This window comes from Plasmodium vivax, chromosome 12 (assembly GCF_000002415.2).
Source record: "Plasmodium vivax chromosome 12, whole genome shotgun sequence".
Classification (NCBI taxonomy): Eukaryota; Apicomplexa; class Aconoidasida; order Haemosporida; family Plasmodiidae; genus Plasmodium; species Plasmodium vivax.
In genome coordinates, this window is record NC_009917.1 from 790,645 (window position 1) to 803,447 (window position 12,803).

Genomic DNA, 12,803 nt, shown 5'->3' on the forward strand with positions numbered 1-12,803 from the left:
GGCAGTAGCAGCTTGTTGGGAGGGACGGCACTTTTTTTTTTTTTTTTTTTTTGCGCACAAAATGGCTAGCTACATTTATTTCAAAAAAAAAAAAAAAAAAATGAAGCCCCCCTTTATTCTTTCCTTTTCCCGCTCGATCCATTTTGCAAAAGCGCGTAAAAAGAAAAATTGCAAAAACGGAGGAACCACGTTCTCCCCACGGTGCGCTCATTTCCGTTTTGTTCAAACTGCGAAGAGGTCATCTGTGAGTACACCGAGCAGTCGTTTGAAAAATGCATGAAACTTTGCAGGGAACCTTTGTAAGAGGAAGCAGCGGTCAGAAACGTGCGCACACGCGGGAGTAGCGGCGAGTGCAGCGGAAATTGCGCAGAGCTGAAGGCGCCGCCCGAGCGCAAGCGCGATCTGGGGGACAGCCCATGAGACAGGCAGAGGCCGCTCGCGCCCCCACGGAGCCCAGCCCAATCAGGCAGTAAGCAGGGAGTAAGCGGGGAGCAAGCAGGGAGCAAGCAGGTGCTCGTTCCGGCAATCGTCGCAGCAGAGGAAGAAGGAGCGTTAAGGAGGTAGCCAACCAAGGAGGCAGAGTAAAACAGAAAAAAAAAAGCAACCCTGTGTAACAAGCAAACGCGCGTGAGTTTTTGCACACCAGGCGGCCAAGGGCAGACCCGTGGAAGGATCGCCGCCATGAAAGCGGCACCGGTTTGCAAGTTGGCATAGCGGTAGCGGCTAACAGAATATACACCCTTAGCTTAGCATAGCAACCGCAAAGCAGAGATGTGCATGCCGCACCTATGCATGTCTCCCCAACGAATAAGGCGAGTTGATCACCAACTTGAAGCCCTCCACTTCTGTTTCCCTCCACTTCTGTTTCCCTCCACTTCTGTTTCCCTCCACTTCTGTTCCCCTCGACCGCTGTTTCCCTCAAGGAAGGATCAAAATGCACATCATCCCCGAATGCTGCATATGTAGGCTCAGCTTAAAAAACAATCTGTGTGTAGAAAAAAACTGCGGAAATGTTTTCCACTACAGTTGTATGAAGCAATGGATAGGTGTCCAAAAGTCGTGCCCCCTGTGCAAAAGCACATGCTGCAAAAAAAACCTGCTGTTCATACACTATGAAATTAATGAGGAAAATAAAATGCCAATTATGGACGAAAATTACCTGAACAAAAATAAAAATGAGCTGTACGAAGATTTGGTTAAGTTCGAAGCGGAATTGATCAAAACGAAAAATGAAAATGAAAAGTATTCCTTTGAAATTTTAACATTAACAAATAAAAATAAAATTTTAAGTGATACTATCAGCCAAAATAACATCAAAATGGATCAGGAAAAAAAGGAAAAATTAAAACTGAAGGAATTGAAGGATGAATATTTGAAGGACAAAATTTTACTCTCTACAAAAATACAGGAATATGACAAGGAATTGAATAAATACAAAACGCTGGAAAAATATTTAAACGATTTAAACAAAGAAGACTTAAACAAAATTAATTTACTCTTTGGTTTGAACGTGTTAACCATAGAGGAACAGAAAAATGTCATTTTAAATTATCTCAATAATTGCCTCAGCACACAGAAAAAAAATGAGGCAATTGTGAAGCAGCTTAGAGAGGACTTAACACAGAAGGATGAGCAAATACAAAATCTGAAGGAGAAGCTGTACACGTACAAACTCAAACATGACATTACGGAGGAAGACACCTTCGACAGGCAGTCAGTGGATGGACGGGGGGAAAACGACATGAAGACGATCAAAATTAAGAGTAAAGTCATTCGGAGGGTAAAAACGTTGGACTCCGGCATGAAGGCGGATGGGAGACGGCCGGGCCCGGCTCCGTATAGCAAATCGAAGACGAGCGGCACCAACGTCGTGGGCAGCAACGAGTTGAGCGGCTGCCAACTGAGCAGCAGCCAGCTGTGCGGCGGCTCCCGAAACAACAGCCAAGACTTCCTCAACTTTATCGACAAAAAAATCAACAACACCCCAGAGCACATTAATGTCACCCCAAGGAAGAGGAAGTTTCACTCCATCGAAGTTGACCTCTTTAGGAACAAATCTGTGGATAAATTTTTTAGCGACTTGGCTGAAAAGAACAATTCCCCCGATTGTAAGGACCTAGCTGAGGTGTACTCCATCCCAACCGACTCGGGGAACACCAAGAGTTCGCAGAGCAGCTTCAAGCCGCCCACAGGCGCTTCCTCCTCGCTCAAGCAAGTGCACGCCGTTAAAGCGAACAAAGGGAAGAGTAGGAAGTCCTACACTAAGCAGTCGACCAAGATAACGGATTTTTTTAGGCGCCTCTGAGGGGGCCTCTCCCATTTGTGGATCTCTCTCTGCCAAGTTAAGTGTGCCAAGTTAAGTGTGCCATGTTAAATGTGCCATGTTAAATGTGCCATGTTAAATGTGCCATGTTAAATGTGCCGGGTTGTGTGTCCACCTTGCTAGCTACACACCTTCGTAGCGTATGCACGTGTGTGTTTGTGTATGGGGAGGGGGGGCAGACCATCCCGATGATAAATTGTTTGTTAACCAGATATGTGAGGTCACACCCTCCTGACCACATTTTTCACGCTCCACTAATTCGCGTTTCGTAATTTTTTTTTTTTTTTTTTTCAAGTTTACCTTGCTGTTCATAATTTTTTTACAGTTTGCTTGCCCATTCGCCTTCATTATTTATTTTTTTATTTTATTATTTTATTATTCTATTATTCTATTTTTTTTGTGTCAAGCGAAGTTGCCTCTTTGCGCATACACATTTGTAGGTATGCCCTTGTTTTTGTAACGCGTTTTTTTCAAATTAGCAGCTTTTTCGCGGGGGCCAAGGGGGGAATGTTCCTTGGCCAGGTGGTGAAGTAAATCGGGGAAACGGCTGAACAGCTGAGCAGTGACAACTGAACAGTGGAACGTCCGCGCTGCGAACCCCACATCGGGCGAAACAAACGGTTGGGGAACTCCTCCACAGGAGGTGCATCCCTTTTGTGCGGATAACAAAAAAAGAAAAAAAAAATGCGCAAGTTTGTGTGGCAAAAGAAAAAAAAAAGCAACGGCGGCATCTTTGCGAAAAAGGCACCATTCGTCAGAGCGGTATGCATATGTATGTGGATAAGCTGCGTTATGGACACCGGTGCTCTGATGAGGAAAGAACTCCCAGCCTTTTTTTTTTTTATTTTTTTTTTTTTTATTTTTTCCGTTCACTTGCCGCTGCGCAGGAAGGGCAACGTGAAGGCGGACTTCCTGGAGTTAAAAAAGTCCAAAAAGGAAATGAACTCCTTCCAAAAAAAATTATTCCGCAGCGTGTTGGAATTTCCGACAATGATAATTCCCTTCTTCATTCGAGTCAAGAGAACGTTCAACCTCTTTTCATCATTTAGAAAGCCCAGCACATTTTTGTCGTTCGATCGAACTGTACTTATAATGATGAAGTCGTTTTCGCATCCCTGGTAACTGTCTATTGTGTGCACATTTCTCTGCAGAGTGTTCACATTTGGGTCGACTTGTGGGTTTACTTTCTCTGGTTGGCGATTGCTATGGGATCGGTTGTTCCATTTATCAATCCTACTGATGGTTCTCCCGTTTGGGGGTAGTTGCGACACGGTAGAAAGTATCTTCTCAGGGGGAGGGAAGTTCTTTGCACCCGTTATCTCACCATTTGGGGGAAACCTCTTCGAAAGGATGTTTCCAAAAAGGGGGGCTCCACTTGGGTGATCAGCTTGGAAGGCACCCTCACCGTATGAGTTACCAGGTAGACCAACGCGAAGGATGTTTTCCTCCCGGGAGGTTCCACTCAACCGGGTGGTACTCCCCCCTATGTTGCCCTTCTTAAAAAGTTCGAACATATGGTCGTGACTTCGATGCGCACTTGAGTTGGAACCTCCCCTGGGGGTGGCGTAACCCTCGCCTCGAAAAAAGGTACCTCCCGATTTGGCAGCCACCTTTTGGTACATAACACTTGTGCACGTTTCTTTGTTTTCTTTTTCGTCACGGTAAGGTGTGGGATCATTTGGATGGGTTCTACTGCCCAGGTAGCCATTCCGCAGCATCGACTGGATATACAACTTCTGGCTCGTGTAGGGCGTCAAAATGGTGACATTTTTCTGATTTTCCAGGTTCAGCATTTGGACCAGCTTCATAATTACCTGAGCCTCAAACTGGTTCACATAGGAGTAGTTAATTTTGACTTCCAACGTTTGAGCGTTGCACTCTGCGTGGTACGTGTCGATGAAGAGAATGGGAACTCTGCAATGTTGGAAGAGGCTCTTCCAGGTTAAGTTCACGGGGGGGTCATCATCCCATGCGGTGTTTACCTTGGGGGGGTCCTCCCCTATGTCTTCCCTTTTGGGGTGGTCCTCTTTTACGTCTTCCCTTTCGGGGTGATTGTCCACCTCTGGGCCTATGAACCCAGACGGGCCCCCCCCCGGCCGGAAGAAGCTATCCATAATCTTTTTTGACGCAATTAATTTCCTCTCGTAGAAATAAAAAGACGTAAATAAGTACATGGGAAAGATCAGCCTGTACTGAATGAGCAGCGTGTGGCACTTGGCCTTTCTGTAACGACTTAACTTTTCGAAGATGCTGAGGTAATTTATTTGGAGTCTCTTCCTCTCGTTTATTAAGCTATGGAAAGTCAACTGCTTATCATCACCAAAGGCATACACAAAATCGCAGTTCAGATTCAAACAGATGAGGCTACTATATTCAGATAGGCTAGACGCCTCGTCGATAATTAGGTGCTTTATTTTTTTGTCTTTAATTTTGAAGGCTTGGTAAATGGTGTCTATAAAGATGTCTGACTTTTGGTTGGTTGGCCTCTGCATGGTGTCTCTGTTGAGGCAGAGGTTGAGGTGCATTAACTTTTGTCGCACGTTTTGCACCGAGATGTGTTTGCTGGTGCCCACGAAGATGTTGTTCTTGCGCTCCAGGGTGAGGAAGTATATGATGAAGGAGATGAGGTCGCTCTTGCCGCTCCCGGGCGCGCCTGCAAAAGGGGGGGATCAAACAACGAGGTGCAACAAGGAATGTGACGGAAGCAAAACGGGAGAGTCAACGTGTGCGTTGTGGGGGCGCATTCGTGAGAGATTACAATGACGCGGATGTGTGTATCTTTCTACATCTCTCTCTTTCTCTTTCCATCTCTCTCCCCCTCCATCTCTCCATCCCTCCTGGCGAACTCACCCCGAACCAGGTGCACGGGCGCCCCCCCCTCGTTAATCAGAATGTCCTGCAAAACGCCCTTCTGGTAGACGTCGAACCGCCTGTACACACTGCACATGCGCGCGAATTCCTCCGGGCTGTTTCGCAACCTTTTGTGTAGCTTGCCAACGACTTTGTCGCTCTTGATAAGGTCCTTATTAACCACATCGAAGAAATGAATCTCCTTTTTTCGATTTTCCAAAAATTTATGTATTGCCTCTTGGATCAGGAAATTGAACTTCCCATCGTGGTGAGTCCCGCTGCACATGTTGGTCACCTCCGGGGGATCCACCACAGATGGGGGATTCTTCTCCTCGTTCAGTAGCAGCTGTAGGAGGTCGCTGTGGGGAGGGTCTTTCCTCCCCCCGAAGAGACTCAGCATGGAGTATTTGATTCGGTTCGAAATGGTGTTGAGGTGAACTGCGAGGGTGACGGCTTCGTGGACGTTGGGGTCGTCCGTGTGAGGCGGCTGCTGGGGGGGGTCTCCACGTGAGGGGTTATGGTTGATATGCTCTCCATAAATGCTGCTAATGGCGGTGTCCCCTCGGCGGGCGCTATCCATGTGCGCAGCCGCGACGGAGAACTCCTGGGCAGCTCCGCTGCGCCTGTTTAGGTAACTCTCCACGTACTCCTCACTCATTTCCATCTCCTCGTAGAGCTTGGCCACGTCCCCCCCCCTTTTGTTGCCGCAGATGTACCGTCTGACATTCATAAAAAGGACGGAGAAATCTCTGGCCCTCTGTACTTTGTTAACCACTCCTACTAAGAAGGAGTCGCTCGTTTGGGCACATTTAATCAAAATGATATTGTTGCTCTCAAGCTCCACTTCGCTCGAAGCGATAAACTTGTAATCAGTTTTTTCCTTTTTCCAGTAGCGAAGTTTATATGCCTGGTGCAGGTCGAATGTCCTCTGCATGTTTTGGAGCCCCACGTGCTTTTCGTAATATATATTGAACAGGTAATTTAGAATGTACCTTCTCATTTGGGCAGAGGTCTCACTGGAGGGGGTATCCCCGTGGGGTTCTCTTTGCCTGCCGTTGTCCTGTTCAGGGGGGGCACCATCACCTCGAGCAGAGCCACCACTACTGTGAGCAGAACCACCACTACTAATCGGTGCCACCCCCGGAGAGACGCCCACCCTCCGGTCGAAGAACACACAGTGCAGAGAGTTCAACACGGATATAAATATGTGCGGCCTCAACAAGAGCGAAGTTAAAATATGCTCGAAAAAGAGGAAGTCTTTTTTTTTATTTTCTCCAAAAAATTGGGCCTTCAAAAAGTTCCTCCTCAGAATTTCGAGGCATGTTCTTTCCTCCTTCACGTTGTTTCTCTCCTTGTGGGATAGGAAGCACTCCCAAATTTTGTGCAACTTGGTGTAGCTGTTTTTTTTTTTCGTGCCCTTTTGGTTGCTCTGCGGGGAGGCGCTGCCGCTGGGGGATGTCTTTTCGGGGCTCCTTTGGACGTGCCCCTCTTGTTGCTCTCCCCCATTCGATATATTTTTGAGGGGCACCTTTGGCGAGGCGCCTTCCACTTCGCCATCCTCCTTCACCCTTCTAATGGGTGGCTCATTCGGCTGGCTCCCTTCCAAAGGAACACTCAGTTTGGCCAATTCTTCCTTCAGCTTCCATAACGTCTGCGTAAAATTCTTTACCTTCCTACCTGCGCCATTGCTGATGCAAACGGATGACTCTTCAGTGAGCTTCCAATAAATGAGGAAGTTGAAGGGGTTGCTCCTCTCCACAGTGAGCTTGGCATACTCAGGTCTGTACCGTTCATATAGCTTCAAGTAGTCCTTATGGTCCTTCTTGTAAATGATTTTATTTTTCTGGAGGTCCTCAAATTTGTCTAGGCATTTTTCATTTTCAAATATTTCGTGTGTTAAGTTTTTTCTCGAATGGTGTTTTTTTTTTTGTGTGCGAAATATGTTGGGCAATGTACTCACCAGCTTGGTGCCCCTCAAAAGGTTCATAATTGGGACGGCGTCGCAGGGGGGTGGGGGGCATAACACGTCTATTTGCTAGTTTGCTATTTTGCTAGTTGGCTAGTTAATTAGCTAGCTAGCTAGCCAATTTGGCTAATTAGCTGCTTTTTTTTTTTTTTTTTTTTTTTTTTTTCCGATCTGAAGAGAAGACCTATCGATAAGCTATGATAAGCAGTCGAAAAGGAGAGAAAAAAAAAGAAAGAAAAACGGATCAGTTTCAACACAGGTGTGAAGGTGTGTCTCTCCTCTCTTTGTGTCGCGCTCGTTCTCCCAAGTCCTGTTTTTTTTCTCTCTCTCTTTTTCTCTTACCATTTGTGTGCATTTTTGCTTCTACGTCTACAGCGTTCTCCCCCCCAGAGATGAGACCCTCCTCAACTGCACTGCGCGTAGCGGCCGCCGCTCCCTTCGCAGATTCATTCACCAGTTCGGCGCAGCATATGGGTAGGCACACTTGTATGCACTTATGTGTGAACGTGCGCACCTGCGTGTGTTTATCCCCCCTGACTCATCTTGGCAAGTGAGGACTGCACAGCGGTTGAAGTGTTTCACTATTCGAGGATACGCTTGCTTGGCCCTGCGCCGCCGTATCTGCGTGCACACAAAGGTAAGCCACCACCACCCCCGCTTTCTGTCGATTGCCAAGAAGCGGTTGGCGAGAAAAAATTTGCTTCCTGTTGGTAACGCGCTCGGGAAGTAACTCCACTGCGGTGATTCTCCTCCAACTTGTAATCGACTTGGATCCCTTTGCGGCCCTTTAAAGTGAAAAAAAAAAAAAAAAAAGAGAAGAAGCATGAACTGATGAGGAGAAATTTAGCAGCACATAGCGTGAGAGAGCCTTCCCCTGCAGTGCAGATATATGCACATAGTGGTTTTCTTATGCCCGACATTTTATCGGGCCTTTTTTTTTTTTTTCTTCCCCTCTCCACGTGGTTACCTTTGCATTTATGTAGGTTGGCAGTGACAGCAACGTGGCTATGTGAGAAATCTACCAGGCGATATCTCGCGCTAAAGTTTTTCCCCCATTTGGTGCGCTAATGTACATAAGCCCCTTCACCCCTCTGATCGGCACAGTTGGTCCATTTCGCATGAACGGACAGATAACTCATCCGGTGAAAAGGAAAATATTACTTTCGTTTAAGCACGTCATTTAACCGATACGGTGAAGGGGGGAGAGGTTACTTACCAAAGATCTGACTCCACTCAACCGTAGCACCCCCACAAAAGGCACGTCACCCGAAAGGGTTTCATCCCTTTTAAGAGAGTAGGCAGCTGGACACACCAGTTGGGGGGTGACCCCTTTTTCTGTTCATTTGGCCCTTCCTTCGAACCGCTTAACGGGGGAAAAGGAAAAAATGGCAACTTGGACCACCCTGCCGTGGGTACCAAACACATTTGAATTGAAGCGCTCCCAAAAGGGGGAGACCCCGTTGTGGGAACGACCAAATGGGGGGATACGTCTTTTATATTTTATATTTTACCTTTTTATGTTTTTTTTTTTTTTTTTTTTTTGTTCACTTGCCGCTCAGGGGACAAAGCGTTGCATAAAGAAATGGCTATTACACATGTGTTAATCGAGATGACAAAAAAAAAAAAAATAAAATAAAAAAAATAAACAGCAGCATATCGCGCCGTGTCTTGGGGCGGGAAAAACATAACCGAACAAAGAGAAGAACAAATTAACTTTTACGTCAGTCCCAATGAGTAGCCCAGAGTTGGGGAGGAGCTTAAGTGCCCCACATGCACTCTGGGGTGTTGGCATGACGAAGTAGCAACCTGTGTAGGAGGCCGTTCGACCACGCTTCCTCTTCCATCCTTTCAGCGATATGGCTTGTCCGCTCGCTCATCCATTTATCGTTCCCGCGAAAGGTTTGCCACTCGGTTGCGTCTCCCTCAAGCGTCCTCCTCCGCTTCATCCCCCTCCTCTGCTTCTTCCCCCTCCTCCGCTTCTTCCCCCTCCGCCGCTTCTTCCTCCTCTTCTTCTCCCCCTTCACTTTCGTCATCCTCATCGTCCGGCGAGTGGTCCATGTTGCTCAGCTGGCGAAAAATCGCATCGTTGGCCAAATAATTTTTGCTAACGAGGAGGATCTCTGGCGTTATGCTTTCTTCAATCAGTTCATCGTCGGCATTTTCCTCATCGCCATTTTCCTGCCCCCCCAGGTGGTTCTGCTCATTTTTTTTAAAAACACTCCTCTGCTTTGACAGTTTTGTGAATAACCGTTTGCCCAGTTTTTCTATGGGCCTCTTGGGGACTTCGTCTCCCTCGGCACGGTCCACCCCGCAGTCAACTTGGTCGACGGCGCTACCCACATGGTCTGTTCCCTCTTCAGCCGCAGCTGCGTCCTCGTCGCCCATGCTGCCCATGCTGTTCATGCTGCCTGTGTCTTCGTTTCCCCCCCCAAGAATGTCGCCGTTGAGTTGTATGTACACACATGAGTTGGCGAAAATCTTTTCATCCGACGTGATTGCATGCAAGGCGATGCTTGAGGAATCCACGGTGACGTTGTTCACGTCATTGAGCAGGTGCATGTAGAAGCTGCGGTTCTTCTCGTAGTGCTTCAAATAATTGGCGCTATTGGGGATGTCTTTAAAATTTGTAATTTTTTTTTTTTTTTTTTCCTCTTCATTTTGGGTGGAGACCCAAATGATCTTCTTTTCCATTATGTATAATTTTCCCTCCCCAAGGTTTAGCTTGTTGTAAATGAATTCTACGTTGGTGGCTTTGTGCAGCACTGGCTCTGGGCCCCCTTGCTCCAGGGCCCGCCGGCCTTCTTCGCTGAGGCAGTTGAGTGCGACCGGCATGTTGGCAGGGAGGCGGATGCGCTCTTCAGCAGTGTTATACGATGTGATGTGATGCGGTGTACCACGTTGCGCTCCTCTGTGGGGTGCTCCCTCCACTGGAATGTACAAGTTGGAAATTTTTTTTTAATTGCTACGGGTTGAGGCTATTTCGGATGGGAAGCAACGGGTTAGCGAGCTGTGGATATGCTGTGCGGGCCCTTTCCCCCGATGCGTTTTATTTTTACCTCATTTAGCTAACTAGTGCGAATGCAAAGCGGCTGGGGAGCTCCAGCAAAAAGAATAAAAAAAAAAAAAAAGAAACAACAACAGCAACAGCAGCAGCAACAGCAGCTGGGATAGCAACTCCGGTGTTGCGAAAAAAAAAAAAAAAAAAAATTCTGCCTGGAGATGCAGACCACCGGGGGAAACGCACCCAAGACGAGGCACTAAAAAAGAGGACTTCCCAAAAAAAAATCTTTTCTAGAAATTGCTTCCACCAAAGTGCTGCACTAATTGGTGGCATGTACACCCTGTGAAGAAGCGAAACGATTCTTTCTTTTTTATTTCCCTTTTTTTTTTCCTTTTTTTTTGCGTTCCTTTTTCTCCCCGCTCAAATGGAAGCCTGCTCATGGTTCTTCAAAAGTTCTAACCGCCGGCTTACCTCTCGTTTGCAAGCGGCTACCCGAGTGACCTTCCCGCATGGGGGAATTAAACAAACGGACAGGATGGAAAAGAGGCAGTAGGTGAATCTCTTCCTGTGGGGAATGCAACAGCTTAGTTCACTTTGCCTACCTCTTTCGATCGTCCGAAGTGCTGACCAAAAAAAGGGGTATAAATGGGGCAAACAGAGGGACAGAAAGATGACGCACTATAGATTGGTCTGCATCGTAATGAAGATCGCTACAGTTCAGATGATGGCCTATGAAGAGAACCCCCATGTAATGCCGAGGGGGGGTGAAATCTACATTCTGTGGGTCTCTTCACCCCCGTGTATTTTAAGCGAGTTGGGCAGCCAAATACCCCCCAGGAGGAACAACTCGCAGCACCGCCAGGCCACGCACAACACTCCGCCGAACGACGTCCATGTCAACACAATGTGCACACCCCTGTACGTTCATCTGTGTTTGTGGATAATCACCTGTCGCCTTTTCCACCGTCGGTTTGCCTAGCTTCCCCTCCTCTTCTTTCCCCGTGGGAATTCCCCATTTCGCGTTTCGGCGATACGGTTCGGAGGGGGGAAAAAATGGCGAAAAAAAATGGAAAAAAAGTGGAAAAAAAAAGTGAGCAAAAAGAAATGCAAAACGGGGGAGGAAAATAAATTTCCCCCTTTGCACCTCCGAATGGAAGAAACGTTATTAACATTAAGGGAAGAAGTTCAATTCATCTCGATCGCGAAACAGATCATTTTGTTTCATTTTTTTCGCTTCATTTTGTTCGCCTCATTTTTTTTCATTTTTTTCGTTTCATTTTCCTTTGGTGGGCATGTTCAAACCGTTCAAGCCTCCCCGCGCGCGTAGAAAACTGCGGCGGATTGTCGGCCGGCCAGCGGAAGGTAAAAGTTGACACCGAAAAGGGGAAGTTTTTTCATGCGGTGAAGTGCGAACTGCAGAGTCTGATCTGCGCAGCGGTGAGCGGAGAGCGGCGAAACGGCCATCCCGCCAACCAGCCAGCCAGCCAAACCGCCACCCCGCACGGGGACGCGGCGCGCCGGCAGGTTGACCCAACTGGTGGTCCCAGCAGAGGAGGCACACCGGCGCGAGCGTTGCAACGAACGCTGCTGGCGCTGCTACTGCTGTTACCGCTGCTCCTGCTGCTACCACCGCTTCCACCGAAGAGGACAAAATGGTGCGCACGAAAAAGAGCGTGCCCACGCACAACCCCCTGAGCAGCGAGCCGGCGAACAAGACGGCGCCGAGCAGACCATCACACAAGCAGGTCGCCTCGTCCAAAGCGAGCAACAACGCCGCAACAGGCAAAGGGGCAAGAAGTCAAATTCCGCAAAAGGGAATGAAGAAGACGACTAGAATTAGGAGGCCCCATCGGTACAGACCAGGTGTATTAGCATTAAAGGAAATACGGGCATACCAAGCGACAACACAGCTGCTCATTCCGAAGATCCCTTTTGTTCGAGTGGTGAAGGAGATTACCCAACTGTTTGAGTTGCCGAATGAACAGCTGCGCTACACCCCCGAGGCCCTGTTGGCGCTGCAAACCGCGTCGGAGGCCTACCTCGTCAGTCTCTTTGAAGATGCCTACCTGTGTTCGCTCCACGCAAACCGGGTCACCCTCATGCCTAAGGACATTCACCTGGCTCGCCGGATCCGCGGCCGCGATTGACAGATTGGCAGGTACGGGGGAAGGGCGCAAAAAAAAAAAAAAAAGAGGAAGAAGTCCCATGCACGAGAATGGCACATGTGATGCTGCTTCTATCAGTTATGTAGCAATTTAATTGGGCTGTCACACGTCCTCCTTTTTTTTTGCCGCTCCCTTGCCTTACATTTCGTTCTGCGTTGTTCCGTTTTGCTTCTCCCATTATGGATGTAAAAAGGAAAGAGGGTGGTTAATTAAATATGTAGCTCCACTTCATAGTGCAGTGGAAAATTATAACGCAGAAGAGGTAAACCTGCAAAGATGACACTGACGGGAGAACAGGCGCTTGTTTTGCCCAGTTGTTGTTTTTTTTTTTTTTTTATTTCCCCACTGGGTTTTTTATATGCAAAGAGGAGGGATGCCCCATGTGGCCAAAGTTTGGTACCTGTTCAGGCAGCCAACTGGCCATTCGTGCTTTTTTTTTTTTTTTTTTTTTTTTCCCTTTTTGAATACCGTTCTCTATGCGCAGCTAGCGTTGCTCTG

At 47.6% G+C, this 12,803-nt stretch overlaps 4 protein-coding genes across 4 annotated transcripts, besides 5 other annotated features; 2 read left to right on the forward strand and 2 right to left on the reverse strand.

Annotated features, from left to right (window-relative positions):
* Positions 1-206: 206 nt before the first annotated feature.
* Positions 207-237: a microsatellite.
* Positions 238-934: 697 nt separating this feature from the next.
* On the forward strand, positions 935-2,305 carry PVX_082630 (hypothetical protein, conserved; the record flags this gene model as incomplete). Its single annotated transcript, XM_001614077.1, has 1 exon — positions 935-2,305. The coding sequence occupies one exon, from the start codon at positions 935-937 to the stop codon at positions 2,303-2,305; it is 1,371 nt and encodes a 456-aa protein (XP_001614127.1).
* A 31-nt stretch (positions 2,306-2,336) lies between these two features.
* Positions 2,337-2,361: a microsatellite.
* Positions 2,362-3,192: 831 nt separating this feature from the next.
* On the reverse strand, positions 3,193-7,160 carry PVX_082625 (hypothetical protein, conserved; the record flags this gene model as incomplete). The annotated part of the gene is made up of 2 exons (XM_001614076.1): positions 3,193-4,976; positions 5,174-7,160. 2 exons carry the CDS (start codon positions 7,158-7,160, stop codon positions 3,193-3,195), a joined length of 3,771 nt encoding a protein of 1,256 aa, XP_001614126.1.
* Positions 6,741-6,792: a microsatellite.
* Positions 6,804-6,832: a microsatellite.
* Positions 7,161-7,289: 129 nt separating the features above from the next.
* Positions 7,290-7,315: a microsatellite.
* Positions 7,316-9,062: 1,747 nt separating this feature from the next.
* Positions 9,063-9,971, reverse strand: PVX_082620 (hypothetical protein, conserved; the record flags this gene model as incomplete). Its single annotated transcript, XM_001614075.1, has 1 exon — positions 9,063-9,971. The coding sequence occupies one exon, from the start codon at positions 9,969-9,971 to the stop codon at positions 9,063-9,065; it is 909 nt and encodes a 302-aa protein (XP_001614125.1).
* A 1,821-nt stretch (positions 9,972-11,792) lies between these two features.
* Positions 11,793-12,287, forward strand: PVX_082615 (histone H3.2, putative; the record flags this gene model as incomplete). The annotated part of the gene is made up of 1 exon (XM_001614074.1): positions 11,793-12,287. One exon carries the CDS (start codon positions 11,793-11,795, stop codon positions 12,285-12,287), a length of 495 nt encoding a protein of 164 aa, XP_001614124.1.
* Positions 12,288-12,803: the final 516 nt, after the last annotated feature.